Here is a 26,243-nt window from a genome sequence, read left to right as displayed (position 1 = left end):
TGGTTTGTTGGGTTTTTCCCCCAAAAAACTGTTCCTCCAGCCACATCTGTTTTGCTCTGGAGCTGGGGTTTGGGTTTCCCTGGCTGACAGCTGCAGTTTTAGACCTACACAGTCTGCAGTGAGGCTGCAGCCACTGGCAGGAGAGAGAAGCCGGAGCAATTGCTACTGCTGCTCTTTATTTTTTCCCTTTGTTTTGGTTTTATTCTTGTCTCTTTGCCCTGAACAGATCATGCAATGCTCAGCAGAAGGAAACTTGCCAGGGAAAAGCAAAAACAAATGGTGTTCATTGTTTTGACTTGCTCTTCTCATTGGAAAAGGGCCATGGGCCCATCCTTCCGGGCTTTTTTTTTACTTTATTTGGTTTTGCCTCTATAAACAGAAGCTCTTATTTGCTCAGTATAAACAGCTCTCCTTCAAGAGCTTTATGGTCCCCCCTGCTCCTATCAGCATCACTGAAGAAATGCAGCAGCGCACACTAAAAATAGCTCAAACTGAAGAACTTTAGGAGCACAGCAAGTGGCACATCAGCAACATCAGTGCTGATCAGGTTGGGGTAAAAACCCCAAAACCCAGACCAAATGAAGCCTGTACTTTGTCTTCCCACTTGATTCCACTAAATCTGCCCTAGCAGGGGAGGAGGGTGTATTTCCTACACGATATTGAAGTACAGGCTAAAGTCTGCAGTTCTGAAATGTTATGTATCGAATACCTGGGACTAACACTGCCACCTGGGAAGGAGCATCCATGGGGCACATTCAGTTTTTGTGACCATCCCACTGCCTAGTGCCAGACTGGCAAGGTAGATTTCATTACTATCACAAAAGTAATGATAATAAACAGTCAAAACATAATCAGCACAAGTAAACAGAACAAGTTAGACTTGGTAGAAGTGACTACTTCACACAAGCTGTACTGCCCCAGCATGGAAAGAGGGAGCAGGAAGGAAAATGGAGGGAAAAGAAGGCCAGGAATGTTTCAAACCAGCTTTGCCACCCAAAGTGGCAATCTCTGAACACAGCTTTGCTGCTCTTAATTCGTAAGGGACCAAGCAGTTGGAAAACAAAACCACTCCTTTGCTTTATTTCCTTGCATTCTGAAAAGAAAGGGACAGGCAGTGCCTCCCTGCCACCCTTTCCCTTGCAGATTACCATTCTGCTGTGGCATTTCCCAGCACACTGGGTTAGTGCTGAGAGACCAGGACAATCACAGGCCAGGCACCCAAGCCAGTGTGCAAAAAGATGGGAATAGGGTTGATGCTGTCGGTGGAGAGCATCCTGCTGCATGTGGTGCTGGGCCAGGAAGCTTCTTTACAAGTTGCTTCTAAAGAAAAAGAAGAGGAAGTGATGCTAAGAGCAAGAAGGCTTTGCTTTACTGTGTAAGCAGATCTGCGTTTACCCTTGCAAGGTTAGTGCCAAGCACAGTCATGGGAATGGTGTATTTCAGTCAGCAGCAGTTCATTTGTGTCTCTAAATAGAGGCAGCTTGACCACAGCTAGCATTCCTGAATGAAAACTCCATCAAAAGGCATCAGTGGGTCACATGTAATGGAAAAATGTCAGTGCTTTGTCTGGCCAAGCTGGAATCCGGATGCCATTGCAACATCAACTCCTCCTGCTTCCCCAGCCACAGCTGGCGGCTGCTGCTGCATGGCCACTGGGAGTGGGGCTTGCCAGCACATTTTCCCTGTGCTGCTGGTGTTTTGGGGGGAGAAAGCATCATATCGTGCCTTGGGAAAAGTCGAGACCAATGGCAGCATTATTTGCTTTGTCGGTTGTGGAGGTACACTGTAACCCTTTGCTGTAATACAAACCAGAGTGAGGCATGCCCTCTTTGTATCCCATTTGCCCCTTATAGTGGAGTGAGAAGGTACTCAATAGCTGCAGGCAAAGACCAAGCTCTCAAACATGAATGCCCCACACCCTTGAGCCTGTTTAACCTTGTGTTTCTCCAGCCACGTGGAAAGTAAATGATGTAGTGTTTTGAGTAAGGGTCACCAAGATGCCTGGCAGGAAATACCAGAGGAGGTAACTGACTCCATCTGCAGCCCAGCAGCATCTCCTGGCCTTTATATCCCAACATCATCTTCATATCAGAACACATGTTGAACTGGAACTGACTTTTGTTCCTCCACCTCATATTCACTGCCAGCCTACCAAAAGCCAAACAAAACAATACAGCAGAGACGTGGGGGTTTATTTCATCCTGTCCCTTTCTCCATGCCCACTATTTAGTGCTGGTGTCCACTGGACTCTGCCCAACAGAAACTTCTCCAGTTGGTTCTCATGACCCAGAAGAGTTACCCAGCCTGGGGGGTGGACAAACTGCAAGCATGGATTCACAGAACTCTGGTATACACAAGGACATGGAGCCTTTATTTCCTAAATTAATCCATTGCATTTTACTACAGGTCACCTCTATCAAGGCAAGTATACTTACGATTAACAAAACAAGTATAGCTATACTACAAACTACTACCAAAAAGCTGTCCTGGTTTAACCCCAGCTGGCAACTAAGCCCCACTCAGCCACTCTCTCACTCCCCCTTAGTGGGATGAGGGAGAGAATCAGAAGGGTAAAAGTGAGAAAACCCACGTGTTGAGATAAAGACAGGTTAGTAGGTAAAGCAAAAGCTCCATACTAGCTACTAAGAAAATTAACTCTATTCCAGCTAAAACCAGCACAAGCAAATATACAGAAGTTGACAGCAGCAGAAATCAATGTCAGCAGCAATGAATATCAGTAGCAAGTATATATTTCAATTTTACAAGTTATTACAGAGTTACCACTAGTAAAGTAGTGAATACACTTATCAGTAATTATTATTTCAGAAATAGCTTCAAGTTGCAGCAAGGGAGGTTTTGATCGAATATTAGGAAATACTTTTTCACCAAAAGGGTTATCAAGCATCAGAACAGGATGTCCAAGGAAGTGGTGGAGTCACAATCCCTGGAGGCAATTAAAAGATGTGTAGATGTGGCACTTGGGTTCATGGCTTAGTGGTGGACTTCCCCTTCTTGAAAATGGGGGTTATATTTCCCTTTTTCCAGTCATGGGGAACTTCACCTGACTGCCATGATTTCTCAAATATGATGGCCAGTGTCTTCTCAACTTCATTCGCCAGCTCCTTCAGGACCCTTGGATGGATCTCATCAGGTCCCATGGACTTGTGCACATTCAGATTTTTAAGATGGTCTCAAGCCAGTTCCTCTCCTACAGTGGGCGCAAGGTCTTCATTCTCACAGTCCCTGCATCTGCCTTCCAAGACTTGGGTGGTTTGGTCAGAGCCTTTGCCAGTGAAGACAGAGGCAAAGAAGTCATTCAGAACCTCAGCCTTCTCCAAATCCTGTGTAGCCAGTTCTCCTGAGAGCTTCCTGAGGGGGCCCACGTTGTCCCTAGTCTGTCTTTTATTTGCCATGTACCTATAGAGTCCCTTCCTGTTCTCTTTCACATCCCAAGCCAAGTTTAATTCTAACTGGTCCCTAGCTTCCCGGACAACATCCCTGTAGTCTTTCCAGGCCACCTCTCCTTGCTTTCACCTTTTATAAGCCTCTTTTTTCCCTCTAAGTTTCCTCAGCAGCTCCTTATCCATCCAAGCAGGTCTCCTGGCCCTCCTGCTACACCTCCTTCCAGTTGGGATGCAACACTCCTGAGCTTGCAGTAGGTGATCCTTGAATATCAACCAACAGTCCTGGGCCCCCCTGCCCTCTAGGGCTGTATCCCATGGAACCTTACTAAGCAGGTTCCTGAAGAGGCCAAAGTCTGCTCTTTTGAAGTCCAGGGCAGTGAGCTTGCTGCACGCTCTTCTCACTGTCCTGAGGATCTCAAATTTGAGCATCTCATGATTGCTGCATCCAAGGCTGCCCTGGAGCGTCACATTTCCAATGAGCCCCTCCCTGTTGGTGAGCCTGAGGTCAAGCATGGCACCTCTCCTTGTCGGCTCCTCTATTACTCGCAGAAGGAAGTTGTCTTCTACACAACTGAGGAACCTCCTGGATTGCTTGTGTCGGGCCGTACCATCCTTCCAACAGATGTCAGGGTGGTTGAAGTCACCCATGAGAACAAGGGCCTACAAGCGTGAGGCTGTTCCTATCTATAGAGTGCTTCATCCACAGAGTCCTCCTGATCAGGCGGTCTGTAACAGATCCCCACAGTCATGTCCCCCATAACTGTTCTCCCTTTGATTCTGACCCACAAGCTCTCTGTTAACTGCTCACCTGTCCCCAGACAGAGTTCCATACTCTCCAGCCTATCACTGGCATAAATAGGAACTCTCCCTCCCCATCTCCCCAGCCTGTCTATCCTAAAAAGCCCATAACCTTCCATTCCAACACTCGAGTCATAGGAGCCATCCCACCATGTTTCTGTGATTCCAATGATATATCCCCATAGATGTGCACACATCTCAAATTCTTCTTGTTTATTCCCCATACTATAGATGCTTGTATAGAGGCACTTGAGCCAATCTCAGAATTAAGCCTACTCATTGGCTGGAATGCCTGAAGTAGCTCTACATTCACTCCAAGCATTTATTACAGCATCTCACTGGTAGGGTTGGAATTGATCATTTCATCCTCCCCCAGCAAATCTAGTTTAAAGCTGTCTTCACCGGTGTGGCAAGTCTTCTACCAGAGCAGCTCTTCCCCTTTGTCAGGCAGGTCCCATCAGTAGATGTGGCTTCCCAAAGCAGTTCCCATGGTCTAAGTAACCAAACCCTGACTACAGCATCACCCCTTTAACCATCTGTTAAACCTGCTAGATTCACCTACTCATTTCAAGGCTTTCCCTCTTGACCTGGAGGATTGATGAAAAGATTATCTGAGCCCCAGAGTCCCTTCTTGCCTTTCCCAGGGCTACAGAACAGTCAGTGCCACCTCTGCACCTGGCAGAATCATGGAAAAGATTATTCATGAAAAACAACAAGGTGCTTGGTGACAGCCAGCATGGCTTCACTAAGGGGAAATCCTGCCTGACCAATTTGGTGTCCTTGTATGATGGGGCTACAGAACTGATGGACAGGGGCAGAGGAGTTGACATCATCTACCTGGACTTGTGCAAAGCATTTGACACTGTCCTGCATTACATCCTTGTCTCTAAATTGGAGAGACATCAATTGGATAGGTGGACCACTTGATGGATAAAGAACTGGCTGACCTCGACACTCCTGAGATGTAGGCTCCATTTTGGGTGAAAAGTAAGTCCTTTTTCTGTTACAGAGACATAAAGGTGTGGGACACCACCTCCCAAAACAGCCAATAGATGCTGCTAATTTCTATTTTTCACCTGGCACAGCCACTAACTGATGATGGTTTCTGTTCTCTCAGACTACTTTTTGTTTTAGCAGACTGTTTTTCTGTTCTGCGAGTTTGGACAACCAATAGCAGTTACTGATTCTTCCTTTCTCAGGATGTTTTCCTTCTTTTCCAGACTGGCTTTTATCACCTTCCCAGATGATAAGCTGTTGTTACAGTTCCTTGGTTTTGTGCTTTGCATTGATGATATCTCAGGATAGCTCTGGTTTCTTGGTATTCAGCTGCACTTCAAATCTGCCAGCTGCACTCCTCAGGGACGCTTCTGGTTCCCGGGCTGGCAGGAGTTTTCTTTCCTCATTTTTTTGAGCAGTCTTCTTCTGTTCAATATTTTCCCCCTTATATTCAGGTTGCCTTTATGGCTGCTCCCATCATCAGCCTAAAATTATACCTCTCAGGAAAGCAGAAATTACCAGCTACAGGGAACACTGCAGAATTCTCCCATCTAAATAGTCCTTTCTGTAAACACTCTTTTGTATAGCTACTATTAGTTGTTCAGGAACAGATCAAAAGTGACTGCACTAGTTTGGCTTCTCCTTCTGCAATACCTATTGGGCTAAATGCAGCCTACGGCATATCATCACACTTCTGCTCGGGAGGCCATGCCGTAAGCAAGAACTTCATAGTTAGAGCCTTGCTCGGGCTTTCTCCTGTTCTCAGTACATTCCAGCCTCCATCTACAACCCTGCGTTTTCACAGCCTGACTGTGGATAGCATCAGCTTATGAGAAAATGTTCAGAGCAGAACATGGATCATGTAGAAACAGAGAAACAAGACTGAGGACAAAGTTAACCCGGACATGCAGGCATGGTCACAGCTCCCAGCCTGCAAACGCCTGCCAAAAGAGGTAGAGGAAAACCTGAAGCTGGAGCAGGCTGAGTTTTAATTTGCTGCATCATTCAAACATGAAGCTGTACTTGTCACTGTGGTACAGGCTGACCAAGAACCAACAGAGTGATTCCAAACAAACAAAACACCCAGCCTGTCTAGCCCACAGTCCAGTTACAAGTCTTCCAAAACAGAGCATTTCCCTGAGACAGTGACCTCCAAAACTCAGATCTGGAAACTTCCTCTGGGTGTTTCACATTCTTTGGTCCTGTTCCCTAAATGCAATGTTTATGTCACTTGCTAAAAAAATCCACAGCAACAGGCTTTCCGCATAAAGGGAAGTGATTCAGTTATTTTTCTGGGATTAAGTCTTGAATAAACTTTCCATAGAAAAGGCTAATGAAACTATAGTATGACCTGTCAATTATTGCAATGTTGATACTGTGACGTACAAATGCTTTTAAGCACAAAAAATTTAATCCTGTTATATTTAATTCAGTGCTGGGTTTATCAAGATTTTGCAAGAATTTTAAGTCTGAGTAAAGCACTGTACGTACGCAGTTACATTGACTGAAGTGTCCAGGTTGGGTTCCCTTGACACAGCACACCTTGTGCTAGACAGATACCCACAACCTCAGAGAGATAGAGTGAACTTTACATACAAATATCAAAAACTACATAACTATTCCTTAATGGTTCCAGCTTGTGCTGGTGTCTCACACAGTCCCTGCTACACTGCTTTGAAAAAGCAGAAAGTCAGCCTTCCTCCTGCTGCCAGCACTGACAACACTTGATCAGTCTTATTTCACTATGAAAAGCATGATATCCTTTCATTTTGTTGCAACCATACTCCAGGGTGGATTAAGGATGACAATTTCATATAAATGCCTACTCGGCAGATAATACAAATCATGTGATAACCCAGTAATTTAAATATAGCCTTACGCCTCTACCCCAGACTCAATCAGATCAGAGAATGAACTGCAAGACTTTCAGATTCATATATTATGATGCAAATGAGTTTTGTAAATTGTGACCTAGTTCCCATGTTAGGAACAGTTGGGACCAACAGCAGGAACCATGCGATGAATGTGAGCAGCAGGGGCAAGAAAGGAAATTAACATTTGTTCTTAATTTGAAATGTTTTTTTAATCACTTTCAGGTGCCTCAAAGGAAGTGCACACACTTGTTTTCTATAATCATTCTGACAGAAGAATGCATATAGGAGGTAACATGTTTTTGTTTCACTAATTGAAATGTTTGCAACATCGGTGTCAGATGAAGCACCAGAATACAGCTCTTTCTGGATGATTTACTGAGTGCACAATGAAGGACTGTGAAATTACGTTTTCCAATTGATCTGCTCCTCAGAACTCGTTTTGTGAAGAAAATCAGTAGCACATATCCTCTAAGTGACTGGATATTAAATCACATCTATCTCTCCAAATGCAGTGGCTATTCTTCCAGGTAAAGGCCTGATAAACTAGCTCTCTAAAGAGTCTGCTCAGGGATTTGGCTGCATGGATGTCAGCTGCTTAACATGTGGATCCAGCACAATTAGTGGAAAATACCAAACTCACAAAAATCTGCTTACACTGTAACAGTGAGCCTACAACAACAAACAGCGCTGAACTCCAGCCCAAGGGAGCATTCTGGTAAACTCTACTGTTTTAAATAGGTGTGACTGGTTGAAAACCAGGCAGATTTTCATCCAAAGCATACTTAAGAGTAGGTACCATCATCACTGGAAATTAGCTGTAAAAGAGCTAGGATGTCGATTGCACTGACAAAAATGGGATCTTAGCTCCCTCTGGTGGAACAAGTGATTTCCTGCAAAACAGTTTGAGAAAGTTTTGTTTCTGCTACAGGCCTCAAAGCCGCTATATGATTAGGATGAGACAGTAAACAAATTCCAAATCCTCCATTCACTTTGAAGGACAGGAACTTCTCAGAAGTTGATGTCAAGTACCAAGACTCACGACTGTTGCAGGGTGGCTGCACAAGATACAACACCTTCATCATTTTCTAGCTGTGAAAGATGGCCAGAGAGCCTCTATCTTTCCAGGATGGAGTTCTCCAGAGGCAAACTATGATACATAAGACAACTATTGAACCAAATGTTAGCTTGAAGGGAAAACAAATCACACACACACAGACTAAGTTTCAACATTCTCTCCACACTAACCAACTCCTAGGCCCCATAAGCAGCCCCATCATCAAAATGAGTGGAAGCACACCTCCAGGGCATATGAAGTATGTAAGGGTAAAGTCATCATCTCCAACACAGCCAGCCAGGAAAGTCATCCAGTTGTTTGCTTCTGAACCCTGACTGGCTACAGACCACAGCGTCAAAAATACAAGAAGCCTAAGGCCAAGTCTAAGACCAAGTCTTCATCCCTCAGTCTTACACACTCTGTATAGATTAAATACAACCAACACTCAACAAAAACTTTGTGAACTTCAGCATAACTCAGATTTATTTTGAAAGGCTTAGTTAAAAGCAAGTACTAATGCCAAGAAAACATTTCTCACTATATACAGTTATTCCTAGCCTACAGTTTCCTCTCATTAAAGGAATCAACAGCTCTAACTGTAATTAAGCACACAACAACTAGTTGCTCTGAAAAATTCTTTGTAACTCCTGTAAACAGAAGCATGAGTAATTCCTGCAATCACAAACATACTAGAGTGACTTTTGTAATACTGGAGTTCTGAAAATGGTATGTAACAGTGCCACAGAAGAAAGACTTACAGACCCAATGAAAAGAAAACAGTAGCAAAAGTATTTATTAAACACCACATTATTCAATTTCACAGTGTCGGATTAAGACCCATCCATACTTGCTCCTTGGAAATAGCAGAGCTGAGTAATCCTGTGAGAGTGGGGCAGCAGGTCAGGTCTGCAACGGAAGTTTATTAAGAACACTAAAATACTGTTCCCATAGCCAGAAGGAATTTGAGGGTGAGGAAAAGAAAGAAAAGCAACAACAGCCAAATACCCTTGGAGTGTTTCATGCAATGTTTTTCAACAGAGAAAAGCTTTTTTAAGACTGAGCATCAACTTTTGATTTTATACATTCCATTATTAAAAAACACAACCATGGTGTGTACAACTTAATCTGTATGATAACAATTAAAAACAATTTAGTTAGTTCTCCAAAAGGGCAGTTTTCTACTGGCTGAAGTGTCGATATATTTAACTGGAAGTCTCACGATGATTGAAGCTCCTTCAGCTTTGCTTATGGACTAGCAAAGCAGGCTGCTTTCAATCTTCTGCATGAATACCAAGTCTGCTTAAGTAGCTCTCCCAAGCTGCTTTTCTGTACTTCTCTGCTTCTTGAAGACGGTCTGAAGCTGACAAGATGCCACGTCCCACAATAATGATATCCGAACCTTTTTCGCCAATAACTTCCTTGGGGCTTAGGTACTTCTGCCCAAGGTTATCACCTGGAACAGAAACACCATTTTTTTCTAGCTTTATGAAAGCGTATCTACTAAAAACCTTCAAAGAGCTGCTGGAACAGAGAACAGGTATGCTGTTCCAGCTCTCACCCTAACAACCCAAACATGTAACTAGAACTGTGACTCCAACTAGTGAACCCCCTGTTACACAGGCACAATTTAACAGACGGCACCTTCCTTTTTCATAATTTAACTGTTCCGTCTGTTGTGACTGGTATGCAAAGAAGCACCTACCGGGATTACTGCAATGAGCTGTCACTTTGCTTAAAACAGGCAAAACCCAAAAAATTTCACATAAAAGCCTGTTAATTTCACTTCGGAGTTTGTAAGAATTACAAACTTTTTCTAAATTACAAAGAATTACAAAAATTGCAGAGAAACACATCTCCTCTACCTGGTTCAGTGATAACCTCTCACATCAGTGTAACACTTCCAGTTCATTCATGCTGCATCTACATCAGCATCAACAAACTTCTGTAGTTGTCAAAAACCTTTTCTTCCACTCCTACTAAGCATGTGATTATGTAACCTATCTGAAGACATTTCACATGTTTTAAGGACTGTGCTTTACAGTATGCACAGACCTGAGCACACGGACAAAGCTGTGTAGTCTGCCGGCTGCCGTTCAGATCAGCATACCCAGAAATGCAGAAGGCAGCCCATAATGGCAGCAAACAGAGACTCTTCCCACCAGAGAATCAGCAATCAAACTTTCTTTAGAAGTCACTTCTTCACTGAAGGCTAAATCACTCACTGTATTTACAGACAGACTATAAATGTTTCGGAAGACATTACCTCCAGTTTGCAGCTGCACCCCTGGAGTTAAGTGAAGAAATTCTGGTTTATTACTAACTCTAGACGTAGATATGAATCCAAACACAAAATCAGAGTTGTCTTCAGCCATCTGTACCTGAAACAGATCAGCAGTTACAAGTGATATACATAAAATTAACCTTGACTAGCAATGTGTTTCTCATCCACCCTTTGACACATTATTAAGCTGTGCAAGGCAGCAGCATCAAACACCTGCTCTTACTTTACCAATACAAAGTCACCCAGAGCTAACTCACCCCCCACTGATCTTGCTGCACCTGCAGCCAGGAATATGAGTGTTACTAGTTTTTTTCTATGTTATAAATACTACAGTGAATGAAGAATTAAAACCAATTAGAAATTTATCGCTTCATGAAAAAAAAGGGGGGGGGGGGGGGGAGGTCTGGGGGCTGGTGTTAATAGCAAACTTGGTGTGTTTAATAGAATTTAGAGAATGAACTGTGACCACCTCCCCAGACGAGCCTACAGCTGCAACCTTTAACCACCAGTCAGATTTCTGAGTCTCCAAGGAGAAAAAACAAACACAACTGTAACTGTTAGAGCTGGAGAGACTTTTGGAAGTACAAATACTAGAAGCCCATAAAACCTCCCTGTCACAACACTTTACAAGCTTTTAACCCCAAAAAAGACTGCCTACTTACTGCAGCTTTTGTGTATTCAGCCGTTATAAGTGACCCATGGGAACTCATCTCAGCAATCAGAACACAGCCACGCTGGAGAGGAAGACCTACTTCCTTCAGACCTTTGACAACTCCAGAGCCGGGAACCACATGGGCATTAATGATGTCTGACCAGGATGCAATTCTAAACACACCCCCTGAGGACATGGATAAAAGACACAGGCAAAGCCTCATTAGAAATGTATTAAACAGGAAACACAAGTTAAACAAAAACAAGCTGCATGCTTAATCACTCACATTTTAGAAGACAGTTTTACTACTCAAGCTTGACAGTTATGAGTTCAGTGTCAGACAGTTCTGACAGCTGCCTAATCAAAAAGTGTAATCTCTGTTTTACTTTTCACAAATGCTTTTCAGCATCACACCTTTAATGCTCACTGAGACGTTTATGGAAACCTAGAAATCCACCATCACAGGTGCTACCCTTCGATACAGTATGCAGATCATTCGGGAGATACGGAACAGAAAAAAATGCTTCTACAGTTGCAAATGCAGAATCGAATGACAGCCATAACAACCACACGAGCATAAAATAGCAGGCTGCCTCAAGAAGCCACACTGTTTTATCACAGCAAACAACCAGTCAGAAGTGCTTACTGAGCACAACCATAGATACATAAAAAGGTTTAGGAGGGAAGGGACCTTTGGAGGTCATGCTCTTAGAGCAGGGTTAACTTCAAAACTAGATCTGGCTGCTCAGGGCTTTGACCCCTTGAGTCTTCTCCAAGGCTGGAGATTCCACAATCTGTCCTGGCAACCCATACCAGCACTGCAGTTACACAAACAGTGAAGTTACAGTAAATCGAGGCTGATGACAATCACCTTCATACTGATGTTTCACTGTGTTTCCAATGTCTGCAAATTTCCTGTCTTCAAAAATCAAGAACTCGTGTTGATCTGCGAGTGTTCTTAACTCCTTTACTACCTCTTGGGTGTAATCATTCAGGATGTCTATATGAGTCTTCAGGATACAAATGCTGGGGCCCAGGGTGGCAGCTAACTGCAGCAGCTCTTTGGAGCTAGTGACATCAGCAGAAAGGCATAAATTTGTTTGCTTCTTTCCCATGAGTGCAAGAAGCCTGGCTGCAATAGGATGCACCCCCGGCAGTTTGGCACGAGCGCTGAAGCTCAGCTCTTTGCACAGCCTCTTCAAAGGAGCAGGACCATTCTGAGCCACTGGCTCAAATACATTTCCCTGAATGAATTTCTTCACCTTTTCAACCATCTCAACAGACACTTCTCCTTGCTGTTGGAGGATCTCCAACACCCCAGACAATGTGCACACAGAGTGCAGGCGAATTCCACATTCCTCTAACCTGGCCTTCCCACCCTGCTCCCTGTCCAAGAGCACTACGGCATCCATGACTTTTAATCCTTCTTTCCGAAGAACTTCTGCAGTTTCGAGTACACTAGATCCACTTGTTACCACATCTTCAATGATCAAGCATGTTTCTCCTGGATTAATCGTGCCTTCTACCAGCCGCTTAGTACCTTAAGAATAAAAAGCAAACACTCCACTAAACAAAGAAACTTTAAAAGACCCCACAAAAGTATCTAAATTTTAACTTGTTATGCTAATGTTGAGATCAACTTGTTCAAATTACACTGCAGCATATCCTGAGTGTCCAATGGAACTGGATTTCAAGAAAATAGGAATTTCACATTCACTGTAAATATGGCGATGTAATTTGTTTAGTTATTACCTGATACCATTTATCTCAGGTCTTATCACAGCTCAGTCACTGATCTGTAATTCAATTCATCAAGATGTTACTTCTCCAAGTTAATGAAGTATTTCTTTGGGTTCCAGAAGTTATGTTCCATTAACAAAACTGACATATGGTTAACTGCAGAAATTTAAATCTCTGGATAAGATGCCTACAGCAATTTAGTATTGCCATGAACTGAATGCTCCAAATTACAAAACTGTTCTCTCCAGTTATTTAGCAAGTCTTTAAAGTTGCCAAGTTATTGGTGCTTTTCAGCATATTCCCTATTTTCCACAGGCAGCATTCTGTGCTTAATATGCCTGTTAGAACAATTACAAGTAGAGCCCCAAATGCCTCTGCCTTAACCAACAACAGGCACACATCTATGAAAGACCTCCTGGAGGGCAACAACAAAGGATGTATGCTTTCTCAGGAAGCAGCAAGCAGCAGGAGAACATTATGCAGGGAGTGTGGTGCTTAGACCATGACAGCCTTTCTAGAAAACAAGTGTGTTACAGCTTTGCAACACATGTGACACCAGAAACCTTGTGCCTGGCAGTTAACTGTTGTCACAATTGACTTTTCATTTACAAGAAGGAACAGCAAACGTTTACATGCCTCACACATGAACACAGGAGTTACATTTGTTTTGACAAGCATACTTTCTAATTAAATACTACAGGAAGAGTATAGGTCTTGTCACATGTAGAAATCCAGCTGCTACGGTAGGTAAACACTTCAGCCTTTTCTCCCTCTTCCTTCATCAAAAGCAAATAAATGGCTTCTGAAGAGACTAGAGAGGTTCCTCTTGTCCGTATTCAAAATCTGTTTGGGGATGAGATGTGTCACTGTTCTCAGCATATCAGAGAAACTGAGTTACATATCTTGGTCTCTAGAAGAGGCCAGTAACCGAAAAGCATGCTAGTGGTGCTAAGGGAAAAAAGATGCTGCTGGAGACACAAACAAAACCCACCCCAATAGACAAAAATCGCCCTCCTCAAGAGTTTCCAAACACACTACAGCAAGGATTCAAGCTGCAGCCTCATCAGCAACCAGCTGGGAGAGCCTTATCAGGTTGGGGCGCTGTGGGAGGCATGTTTGAGGGGGAATAGGAGCTCCGTTTTGCACTAGAGCAGTTAACCTTAAATTGGGATGGAGATGCTGCACATTTTACAAGAGAGCCACAGACTGCCCAAACGAGACAAGAAGTAGACACAAATTCTCGATCTGAAAGTTTTACCATAGTCTTTTGCTTCCTTCCTCCGTATAAGCATCGGAACCTGCTTTTCTGAGCAGATAATTGTGGCCAACGGCAGCGCGGTGTACGGGACACCACACACGCAGTCATACGGCACACCGGCATCTTTGGCTGCTTGAAAGAGAAGATCTGCAACCTGAAAAAGAAACCCAAACGCTCCTTTAAGGAATCAGACTGGTGTGACCGTGATCAAAGGAACGCACTGCCGAGAAGAGCAACGCAAACGCATGAGAAACTCTTCCCTCCACAGGACCAGGGGCAGCCGCTGTCCCCGCAGCGAGCGGACAGACAACGTCCGCACCCAGCGGGCCCGGGCCTGGGCCCCGTGCCTCCCGCCTTCCCTCAGCTAAACGAGCCTGTCAGCCCCGCCAGAGGCGGGCACCTGCCGGAGGAGGCGCGGGTGCGACACGAGCCCGCGCAGGTCGATGTACACGGGGGAGGCGCGGCCGCTCTTCAGCACGAAGTCACCGAACCGCAGGGAGCCCGCCTCGCGCAGCGCCCCCGCCACGCGTCCCGCCGCCGACATCCCGCTGCGCGCAGGGAGATGACGGAAGCGGGGAAACGGGAAGAGAGAACTGCGCGCATGCGCAGGAGGGCAGCGCGGGGCTCTTCCCCGCCGGGCCCGGCCTGCCGTACCGTACCGCGCCACAGAGCCCACCCCGCCCGGCAGGGGGCGCCGCTCCCCCTCGGTACTCGGCGTCCGTGCAGGAGGCGCGCTCGGGGGGTGCCGGTCCCGGGCGGCAGCAGCGCTTCCCACTGGGAAGCGGAAACGGCTGCCGCGGGGTGGGTTTGATGTGAGCCGGGGGTTTCGCTGTCCCGCGGTGTGAGTGCCCAGACGGCAGCGTGGTTCCCGGGTTGGTGCCCGCAAGGCTAAGGGCTGCGTGGAGCAAGAGTCCTCGCTCTAGTGTCCCGAGATCCCTCTGAAACAGGTGAGCTGTACAAAGTGGTCGGGAAGCTCCGAGTCCCCGAGGCCTCCGACAGGTTGCCATATGTGTGAAATGAGACTGACCCGGTCTTCTCTGAACAACTGTATTTAATCAAAAAAGCCCAGAAACTGAATTATTAGTATACTCTATTTATAGGAATGCAAGGACAGAAGATGTACAGCTGGAAACTACATCTGTAGGTGGTCATACATACTGCAGTATAGTAACAACAAGGGGGGACAGCAGGTTCTCACAACAGTACACGAGTGATTAGACTTACAAAGGAAATATTTACAAACTTACCTTTACAAAACAACATTGTGTGCATACAAAATGAAATCCGCGATAAAACTGAAAATACATTTAAGGCAGACCAGCAATACACTGAAATAATTAAGGCTGTGGAATTACTTTGCACCTTGAAAATGCTGAGCTGTTAGCCATACTGTTCCTTTTTTTCTCCTTCGGTTGATTGTTGCAAAGATTGAAAAGCATCAGTATATTCCAGCTGCTTGCTCTTATCTCTGTAACTCTGAGATTTAATTTGTGTATTATTTATTTTTTGCACTTTCTATTGCATTTGCTTTCTAAAAGTTATCAAATATAGTCAAATTGGCCACAGTGGCAGAGCAACGCTGAACAGTTTGGTAGAAAGAGAAGTAAAAGCACCGGCATCAGAATTTGGGCATGAAGGTGAAATATGGCTTGTGTAGAGATGTTTTTTTCACGAGCTTTGTAATAAAGACTACAGTTACAGCGAACATTCAGAATCCTGACACTATGGTAACACTCACCACTATAAAGATCCCAGAACAAGAATTCATCACTTGATGGCAGTGTGCAGTCAGCCTAGTAAAATGGGATTTGATTTTGTTTCCTTGGGAAAGCACCATTTTCTTATGGGACATGAAAGAATGAGCTGGAAAATAAACCCATGCCCTATGTTAGAGGAGAGACTACCTCTGCAATGAAAGGAACAGAAACAAAACTGGGTGGTTATCCCCTGTGTGTGTTGATTATCTGGTAGACCTTTGTATACACAGACTAGCCTTTACATCTGTCTCTGAAGTTTATATTATCCCAGGTCACTTGATGCAGTCCCCTCATTGCAAGGGTATTAAAGGATGGTTATATATAGTCAGGTCATAATGTGTGGGTCTGCATTTAGCCTTTAGTCATGGTATTCATAACAAAGGCATAATAGCATTGTCAGAAATGCTATGAACTCCAGTGAAGCCACAGCACTTGTATGGGTCAGTTGAGGGCACAGACTTTGTCTCGGCATTAATGTAGTTTAAAAGTGAAACACTTTTACAGATTAATGTTACCAGGAAAAAAAAAAATAAAAAGAGTTAATTTAAAATAAAAGGGCAGCAAGACTAAACAAAACTTGCAGGTACAAGTAGGAAGAGAGAAATTTGATAAATTTTACATCCTGGATTGCTTTAAAATACTAAAGTGTAAAACCCTGGACTGGCTGTGTATCATCCCTGTAGTAACATGCGTAGGGGGGCTGGCAGCTTGGTGGGGATCTCCTACATGGCAGCAAGTGCTTCAGACACCTGCGTTATGTGGGCAATCAGATTTCCTGTTTGATGGCCAAGAGTGAAACGGCCTGGCCTGCCTGCTCCAAGTGGAGCAGAAAGAGGCGAATTAGTTACTCATCGCCACATATGTTTATTAAATGTAGCCATCTTAAATAATGAGTGCTGCACATCACCATGCCCTCCATGTGCTGTTTCACTGGTGCCCAGCGCCAGGGACACTGTGAACAAGTGTACTTTGATGTCGGTGCTGGGGAAGAGCACCGTGAAGATGTCTGAAGGTGGTGGCGGTGTGTAAAGTGCCAGTCTGCACCGAACTTGAGGTGCTCTGTTGGTAGTATTACGGCTGGTCATTCTAGCTGGTCTGAAGCTTCTGCAGAAGCTAGAGGTGCAGCTACCATCATACCTTCACTTGGTGGTCTTGGAACACTCTGGGTGGTAAAGCTGAAGGTGGAAATCTTCCCCTCAGACACAGCTGCTCTTCTGGGGGGTTTATAAAGGCCCAAGAGAGCTTTATGAGAAACTGTTTCACTGTGTTTGTTACAGAAAGTATTTCATGCACAAAACCCCCAGTAGTTGGAGAGTGCTGCAAAGGGGGATGGCTCCTGTGCTTCTCACTTACTGGGCTTACTCTAGGCCTACTTCTGTAATCTCTCTATTAAAACAGAGTTGCAGTTTACAGCACAGTTACAGGACCTGCTGGATTGGCAGAGAGGCCACACACGTCTCTTAAGGTCTGAAAAAGACCTCAAGCGAGCATGGTGTACTTCCTCTGTACAGCAGCACTTCATTTCAACTTGCTATTATTCAAGCAAATGAAATCTTTGAGATAAAATGCAAAAAGGGTTGATAACCACAAATGTATTTCAAGTACTAACATTTTCAGATTTTCCTGAATGTGCTGTAGGAAGAGCAATGCTCAGGAAGAGTTCTCTAACATGAATATGGAAGAAGCAGAACCATAAAGGAAATCATTCAAAATCTTCAGAGTTCAACACCTCCAGCTCTCTCCCTTGATGAGGAATCTCTTTTTTGAATCTGAGCACATGTATCCTCTTTAAGCCTTTAGGGGATTTTTTCTGTTACTTGATAGCAATGAGAGGCTTAAATACTCCCTTAAACAATCCAGCTTTCCCACCCACCCCCATGTGCGTCCAAAGTGTCTGCTGTTGCAGTTTGAGATGAGAATGCAGGAAGTAGGAAAATAGAATGCTAATAACTCCAGATTTCACGTGATACATGAGAATTTCTTTGTATTAATGCCAAGCGGAAAGCCTGTGGCTTCAACTGTACCCACAGGTCTAATAAAAGCTGTGGGTTTTCTGAACCACACTTCCATAAACATTTTCTTAAGAGCAGCACAATCACAGCACAAAGATCCAGCTTTGACAAATTGGAAGAAGTATAAACAGTCCTGAAGTGATAAAGTACCTGAGGCTAATGCTAATTAAAGACACCCCTTGATGACTTCTGTCTGAAGAAGTTTTGGTTGCTAAGAAATTGCATACTTCACACTCTTGCTCAGGATGAGAGTCTGGTCTTTGTCTAAGAGGTGCTGCTGGATTGCTTAGAACAATAGCTGCTGTGCTACAGAGGGGGACTGAGATAGATTCTACCTCAAGCAGAAGATTTAGCCTTCCATGAACACCATCTCTTTCAAGCTTTTCCCAAACTTACCCCTGTATTAGATCTCTCTCCATGAGTCACATGGCCTTGCACACTGCTTCTGACTCTGCTTGGGCACCCAGACTCACCTTTCTAACTGTAGCTCCCTGAACTCAACGTCTGTTCTTGTATGGCATGCAGGTGGTGCTGAATGTTTGTTTTTTAATGTGCCTCCTTTCTTCTCCACTACTAAAATATTACCACTCCAGCACACTGATGGAGCAAGCCAAAGAGAAGGGCTAGGTCTCCTGCCTGCCATGAAGTGGGTCAAAACATATGGGCTAGCAGAGCCCTGAGAATTTAACAGTAACTGCAGAGTATCTCTATGACCTGCTGGCAGAGACAGCTTTTGCTCCTAGAGATACATTACTGTAGGTTCACAGTTGAGTTACTTGGATGGTAAATTAAATTTGACTCTTGCTCTTACAAGAGAGTCGAAACTGAGTACACATGGTCAGATCGAGCCCTTTTCCTTAAGAAAACCTTTGGTAACAACTGACATTTCCCATTACAGGCACAGAAACAGCACTCAGCACTGAGACAAAGTCCTTGCATGCCAGGGGAAAAAACCTAACCTCTTTGATCGTCACCCTACAAGGTGATAGAGTTTATGGCAGCCAGATGGGGAAGTCCCGGCCACGGAGGTGTTTTCTCTCCCAGCCCACTGCTAGAGAGGAAGATTTGGCCAGCCTACGAACTGCTGATTTGTCACTACACACTCCCTTGCCTTGGTTGTACTTAAGGCTGCCTCCATCACTGTAACATCAATGTGATGATGTTGCAACTTGGCTTGCAAGAGAGAAATGTTTTAATTGTGAATATTTTTTATTTTATGACAAATTAGGCTTTGGATATAAAAATATCCTCACAAATGCTTTGGTGATGAGGTGCTAATGGTGGCTGAGAGATATTTACAAGTTTGGAAATGAAACAAATGACATACTTTAAACACTGAAAACTATTTTCAAGCTGTAAGCACAAGGCTGAACTCACCACTCCTACTGCACTCTGAAAGGCTTAGATGGACTTTGGGCCAAGCAATTCTGAATCTAGAAATGGAACAGGATCCTTTATATATATATATATATTTATATATATGATACAATATATGTATACTGAAAACCTGTGATAGAAAAAATTGTCTTCATCATCATCATCTAGTTTACAGATACTGCAAAAATTGGTCACAGCCTTTTCTCAATGCACAGGTTTTGCAAAAAATTTCTGTACAGTGTGTATAAAATGCATTTAAAAAAACCCATCATGGTCCCTTTGTGCTTAGTCAAAACCAGCCGTATATTCCAATGAATTCCTTGCCTTAATCATAGCTCCAAAAGGATGTTGACTTGACACAGCAGAAAGCCCAAGGATTAACGGGGGATTTTGGTCTGAGCACTACAATGCAACAAGAGCGCATCTAAGCCATGCCACCACAGAAGCTGATCCAGCAGTGACTAGTGCCTGATCTTGCATGTCCTATGCAGGCAAAGCCCCCACTGAAATCATGGCAGACCCAGGCATATGGGGCATGCAGAATCTGTCTGTTAACCTGGAGCAGGCTTGCAATGATTTCAGCAAAAACGACTTCAGTCCAGTTCTACAGAACATGCTAAGGTCAGCCTAGTCTCACTCCCCCAACTATCCTACTCCTAGTCTCTTGTACATTTTGAGTTCCATTTGCAAGATCAAGAGGGTTTCATGTAAGGCTGCCTCACGAAGATTAAGGCAACTGCAGTTTTGGCTTGCGTCTCCAGTTGGTGTTTGTTTCCCACAGTTCTTTTTTGGTGGGGGATGCAACAATACCAGGTGCTCCAGAAGGAGCCCCTCAAGGGGAGGGAGCAGGCACCTGCCACTGTTACCCCCTTTGCTCTGGTCCTGAGGAACTGGGCAGATTCTGCCACCTCCACAATGATTTGTACCCTGCAGTTAGGGAAGCCACATGAAACGCAAATGCTGAATTTGGGACTATGTACAGACAGATCTGCTTTGTGCCTGCTTGCTCACTGCATCTCGCCTCAGGACCAGCAGTGTAGGACCCCAGGCATGTAGGCATTATGTGCCTGGGCTCATCCTGCTCATCAAGAAACTCTTGACGCTGGGGACCGGGTGCACGTCATACTGATGCTTGCGGCGTTCGATGAAGGAAGCCAAGCGGGAGGTATCCAGTGGGATCTTGGAATAGCTGCCATTGTGTGATTGCAGCCAGGGGTGCTGCAAGCAAGTGGCTGCTGTTGGCCTTCTCCTGAAGTCTTCCTGGAGGATAACATTGATGAAATCCCTGGCGGCATGACTCACATTGGAGAAGTACTCCAGCGGGAAGCTGAAATCTACTCTGCACACATTGATGCAAGTCTCCTCTTTGCTTTCATCCAGGAATGGAGAGACGCCACTTAACATAACGTAGGTGAGGACTCCAATGCTCCAGATATCCGTGCTTAGAGAGACAGGAAGGCCTTGGATAACTTCAGGAGCTGCAAACTCCGGGTTTCCAAGGAGGTGGTGTATATGGTAATGACCTGTGATCTGAACTGCATCTTCCAAATCAATGATCTTGACACGAGGTACCGGGATTCTTAAATCAATGAGCAGATTTTCTGGCTGTTGAAAAAACAATAATGAAAACTTAATTACATTGTATTTTTGCAAATAAAATATGTAGATTTTATTTAGGTTTAATAGCCAATCAAAACTTCCATTTAGTCAGATGTGCAAGATACAGATGAAGAGAGTGAATGACAAGGAACCAGCTCAGCTGTTGCTTACACTGCTGTAAGTTCAGATCAGTGCTGAAGCTGCAATGACAACATCCTCTTTTGCATTAGGATTCACACTGGGATTCTGCACTTTCTCCCAAATACTCACAGTTTCTTTTCCTAAACTAATATCTACAGATGAGAAGCACTGAAAGATTTTTAAATTTTTATATGACCTCTATATCTGTGATCAGTTTATTTCATTTCTTTATATGGCAAGCGGCTACATAAATTTACGTAACTTGTAGCTGAAATGCTCTTCATGAAGTAAATACTACCAGGTATCCTGGGAGGGACTCTGGTATGTGCCATTACTGTTTCTGACAGTTAACATTCCAGTGTTCCCTTTTATAAGGGAACCAGCACACAGTCATGGCTTCCAAGCCAAACTGCAATTGTATTTCATCCCCGTTGGTTTTCCCTCTCTTTTATCAACTCTTTCAGTATTTAAGATCTCCCTCCCTTTCTGTCGGACATACTGAGCACTGCCTACACACTCTGCTCTGGGAACTTAATGTGGGTTTTGCTTCTTTTGATGATTTCTGAATTTATGTCTTGCACCCTCTCTGGACTCACTTTTCTGTCTGATAGCCCCTAATCCTCATGAATATTTTACTGCTGCCTCATGGGTTTCTATATAAAGCAAAGTTCACTGCACTGCTGTTCAAAACTCTCTGCTTGCTCTTCTCTTGCACAGTCTGCATTGACAAAATCAACATGTTCTTGAGCAGGATCCTGGTACAACACAGTCCATGGCTAGGTCTGCTGTCACTACCAATGCATCTCCTGCTTAGCAACAGAAGGTGTTTTATTTAGCATCCTTCATTTGGGAGAACTGTAAATAGGTCACAGAATATTTGCTTCCCACCTTGTTTCTGGGAAGTATCTTATGATCAAACAGAGAATTCAGTGCAGTTTCTTATCTCCAAGTGATACCTACTTTTTTGACAGGTCCTATAAATACAGCAGAAAATACAAACAATCTTGCTAAAAGAAACCAGGATGATTTAGCCTTCTGGGACTAGTGCTTACATAAGGTACTGCACAAAGGAATCTTTTTTTTGGTAGTGGTAGTAGGCAGCGGAAGAATGAAAGCATCATTTCATCTGACATGCCTGGGGGTTGGAGAGTTGAGAAGAGACCTCCTTGTAGCTGGATTGTCCACCATACAAGAAAGTTAGATTCATCTCTCATTCTCTATTTTTAATTGACATTTAAATCTGAAACAAAATTATGGATAATCTGATATCCCTGGCAACTGGAATCAGTGTTGGAGATCACAAAACTCAAAACATTTGATCATAACTTCAGTCACTAGTTCTCTGTCATCTAAGATAATTTTGATATTGCCGAGGACAGCAGTACGATGCTGAATCCAGGACAGTACAGTACCTCCCTTTGCTAAAAAAAAGTTGGTACAAGCTGTGCTAATATAACTGAGCATGATGTTGGAGAATGCCTGAATTTCTTCACAATGCAGCTTGTTCTTCTGATCTTCTCCCTGAGTGTATTTCCCACCCAGTTCCCCTCTCAGGCTCTGCAGCATAATGCAGCATGCTGTTTTCCTTTGTCCCTGACAGTGCCCCCCACCTCCCACTCCCCTGCACTCTCCTCTCCCTCTGCTTTGGTCTCTCCAGGGCGCTGCTTCAGATGCTCCTTTTGGCCTGCCCTTTGCTGCATGGGCACAAGCCAGCTCTGCTCAGGAAGCCTGGTAGCTAAGTTGGTACAGGTTTGAGCCCAAATAAATACCCCATGTATTTATCTTGTAATTCCCCTTCAGTCAGGTGCTAGTGACATCTTACTCTTGCCTCAGACATCCTCCCACTCCTTCATTAAATCCAGAAAATCCTTCAGAACAAACCAGTGAATCAAGGAAACAGGTGCATTTCTTGTATGAAGGAACACAAAGACCTTGCACTGTAGGTCAGCAAGTCCCTTCTGTAGTCAATAGGTCTGAAAGGTAGTGCTTCTCCATTTAGTGATCATCTCTTTAGGGTACAGACTGCACCTCTTCCCTGTCTGAGCAGCTGGAAGCTCCCTGTACCAGGGCAATGAATAACAGCAGCATTCTCTTTTCTTCTTACCTTTATGTCTAAATGAGCCACTCTGCAATTGTGAAGATACTGCAGGGCTTCCATTGTGTCTCTTATGTAGAAAGCAACCTTTTCCTCCATAAGTTCATCATGGTTCATTAGATAATCTAAGAGACGCCCATCATCCATCCTGTAAACAAATCAAACCCTGCACATGAAAGATCACATGGTATCTCTAGGAACAGTTAATATTTAAAAACAAAATTGCAATGGAAACTTCATGACCTAAAAATGGAGGAAATTAAAATGCAAGATCTGAGGAGTATTTAATGATATCTCAAGATACTGCAGGCCATGGAAGTGGTAGAATGATTAATTCTCAATTGTTATCTCTGGTCCTTGAAAAATTTAGCAACAGTCTCAAACATTTGCTTAAGGATGGATTCAATAGACAGAGGCAATTCCTTTGAAAACAGATCCTCTTAATTATTTGTATTCATCTATTTATTTATAGAGCTGGTTGCATAATGCAGAAAAAAAATCATTGACCTTTTCAGCTGGTAATATGTTCTGTGGGAAAACTAACCCCATAAAAGTTTTCCACCTAGCTTTATTTATCTGCATAAATAAACAATCAAATAGCTCAAATATATTTTGTTGGATATACTGTAACACAGAAGCATTCTGGATTTTGGTTGCTATTTTTCCTTATAGGGGCAAGCATGGTTGCTGCACAGACCTTTTCACCAAAAGGCTTCACAATGTAGGCTTCAATCTAGCTGTAATACATTTACTTGAATGTAAAAAGTGGACGAAACTGCCCAAGTAAATCTGATACTATTCAGTGGGACAAACTAACTGCTGATACAATTACCCAAGCTTCACCAGAATAGAAAGCAGTTTCATTTGTTCCTCTGAATCATATTTACTGTAAAGAAAAGGCAGTAGAAGCTCTGCAGAAAACGGCTGCTTCATTTGATATCACAATCAATAAAAACCACATGACAACATCTTTCCCCAGATGAAGTCAGGGTGAATTTTATCCTGGGCTCAATAGAGTCGTGATTCCTACCCATACACTTGAATTCAAGCTCCACATACTTACAGTTCCAAAACTAAGATGTAAGAAGTAGGAGACTCGTAGGTATCATGGATAGTGATGTACTGAGGATGCTGTAAGTGCTGTAACAAAGCTGCTTCATGTGCTGCCTGCTCTTTCTTTTTCATTTTTTTACTAATGAATTTTACAGCAACATCTTTCCGTGTGGCTTTGTGAACACATTTCTTTACTATGGAGAATCGGCCCCTGAAACAACAAAAACCCCAGAATAATGAAGGGGCCTCATGAATAAAACACATCTGATTTTAAATGCAATAACACACTCATTTTCAAAGTGTCGTTTGATTCAGCACACTGATATTTCACAAGGAATCAGATCTAACAAGTTGTTCATAGCCTTTTCCAACAAAGAGCCTCCGTCTCTTACCCTGGATGTCAAGATTCTTTGGGGATTAGGAAATACTGAGAGCAAACGGTGTCACTTTGCTTTGTGCAGTCATACTGATGTCCTTTAACAATCTCCCCTGGGTTCAATTTGCTGCCACTTCTACAAGTTCTATCTGTTGGGTTTTTTTTAGCTCTGGGTCTCCCTTCTCCAGTTCCTTTAATAGAGAGCCCAAACTTTCTCAGACAACTAAAAGAAAAGCCTTGTTAAATAATCACTAACCTATCATTTTGTCTCAATGTTTCAGGCATAGTAAGAAATTAAGAAAGAGCTGGCAGGAGAGCATTTATGAAAACTCTTACAGACTAGTGCCTAGTACCGATCTTGAAAGTAAAACTACTCAGTGAAACCGTGTGCTGAACTTGGCCTCTTATTAATACATCACCCTTATTTCTGCAGAACCAGAGGACTCCTGTCCTTTCAGCCCCACAATTACAGAATCACAGAATCCTAAGGTTTGGAAGGGACCTCAAAAGATCATCTAGTCCAACCCTCCTGCAAGAGCAGGGTAACCTAGAGTACATCACACAGGAACTTGTCCAGGCGGGCCTTGAATATCTCCAACGTAGGAGACTCCACAACCCCCCTGGGCAACTTGTTCCAGTGCTCTGTCACTCTCACAGTAAAGAAATTTTTCCTGATGTTCACATGGAACCTCCTATGCTCCAGTTTACACCCATTGCCCCTTGTCCTATCACTGGACATCACTGAAAAAAACCTCGCTCCATCATCCTGACACTCACCCTTTACATATTTGTAAACATTGATGAGGTCACCCCTCAGTCTCCTCTTCTCCAAGCTAAAGAGACCCAGCTCCCTCAGCCTCTCCTCATAAGGGAGATGTTCCCTTCCCTTAATCATCTTTGTGGCTCTGCGCTGGACTCTTTCAAGCAATTCCCTGTCCTTCTTGAACTGTGGGGCCCAGAACTGGACACAATAATCCAGATGCGGCCTCACTAAGGCAGAGTAGAGGGGGAGGAGAACCTCTTTCGACCTACTATCCACACCCTTTCTAATGCACCCTAGGATGCCATTGGCCTTCTTGGCCACAAGGGCACATTGCTGGCTCATGGTCATCCTCCTATCCACCAGGACCACCAGGTCCCTTTCCCCTTCACTACTGTCCAGCAGGTCAGCCCCCAACCTGTACTGGTGCATGGGGTTGTTCTTCCCCTTGTTGAATTTCATCAAGTTCCTCTCCGCCCAACTCTCCAGCCTGTCCAGGTCTTGCTGAATGGCAACACAGCCCTCTGATGTGTCAGCCACTCCTCCCAGTTTAGTATCATCAGCAAACTTGCTGAGGGTACATTCAGTTCCCTCATCCAGGTCGTTGATGAAAATATTAAACAGCACTGGTCCCAGCACCAACCCCTGAGGGACTCCACTAGTCACAGACCTCCAGCTAGATTCTGCCCCATTGACCACAACTCTCTGCCTTCTTCCTTCCAACCAGTTCTTGATCCACCTCACCACCTGATCATCAAGCCCACACTTCCTTAGCTTATCTATGAGGATGCTGTAGGAGACAGTATCAAATGCCTTACTGAAATCAAGAAAAACCACATCAACCACTCTACCATCATCCATCCACCTAGTTACTTGCTCATAGAAGGCTATAAGGTTGGTCAAACATGACTTCCCCTTGGGAAAGCCATGCTGGCTACTCTTAATGACCCCCTCATCCTTGATATGTCTAGAGATGGTGTCAAGAATAAGTTGTTCCATCACCTTTCCAGGGATGG

At 44.0% G+C, this 26,243-nt stretch overlaps 2 protein-coding genes across 13 annotated transcripts in view; both read right to left on the bottom strand.

Moving 5' to 3' along the window:
- Window positions 1-8,898: 8,898 nt before the first annotated feature.
- Window positions 8,899-14,607, bottom strand: UMPS (uridine monophosphate synthetase). Its single transcript, XM_061470779.1, has 6 exons — window positions 14,458-14,607; window positions 14,058-14,211; window positions 11,931-12,599; window positions 11,070-11,245; window positions 10,390-10,504; window positions 8,899-9,579 (listed from the first exon to the last, which is right to left on the bottom strand). Exons 1-6 carry the CDS (start codon window positions 14,599-14,601, stop codon window positions 9,398-9,400), a joined length of 1,440 nt encoding a protein of 479 aa, XP_061326763.1. The 5' UTR covers window positions 14,602-14,607; the 3' UTR covers window positions 8,899-9,397.
- A 4,409-nt stretch (window positions 14,608-19,016) lies between these two features.
- KALRN (kalirin RhoGEF kinase) overlaps window positions 19,017-26,243 on the bottom strand; it is a 514,073-nt gene continuing 506,846 nt past the window's right edge. For 10 of the 12 annotated variants that reach the window (XM_061471725.1, XM_061471114.1, XM_061471453.1 and 7 more), the window contains 3 exons: window positions 24,102-24,302; window positions 23,048-23,186; window positions 19,017-20,808 (listed from right to left, as the gene is read on the bottom strand). In XM_061471725.1, coding sequence (XP_061327709.1) covers window positions 20,263-20,808; window positions 23,048-23,186; window positions 24,102-24,302 — 886 coding nt within the window. In that variant the 3' untranslated portion in view covers window positions 19,017-20,262. Of the gene's footprint in view, window positions 20,809-23,047; window positions 23,187-24,101; window positions 24,691-26,243 lie in introns of those variants that run through there. The other 2 variants (XM_061471845.1, XM_061471773.1) reach the window with 2 other exon arrangements.

Source organism: Pezoporus flaviventris, unplaced genomic scaffold (genome assembly GCF_033815535.1).
Source record: "Pezoporus flaviventris isolate CSIRO_AGI_PZ_B2104156 unplaced genomic scaffold, CSIRO_AGI_Pfla_v1 ptg000001l, whole genome shotgun sequence".
Taxonomy (NCBI): Eukaryota; Metazoa; Chordata; class Aves; order Psittaciformes; family Psittacidae; genus Pezoporus; species Pezoporus flaviventris.
This window is presented reverse-complemented; position numbering and strand designations above follow the sequence as displayed.

Excerpts from the sequence above, each read along its gene's own strand:
- UMPS (XM_061470779.1), bottom strand. The coding sequence starts at position 14,601 with ATGTCGGCGGCGGGACGCGTGGCGGGGGCGCTGCGCGAGGCGGGCTCC. Across the intron at positions 14,212-14,457 it reads ACCCGCGCCTCCTCCGGCAG|GTTGCAGATCTTCTCTTTCA; the intron begins GTGCCCGCCTCT and ends TTTCTTTTTCAG. Across the intron at positions 11,246-11,930 it reads AGTGAAACATCAGTATGAAG|GGGGTGTGTTTAGAATTGCA; the intron begins GTGATTGTCATC and ends CCATGTCCTCAG.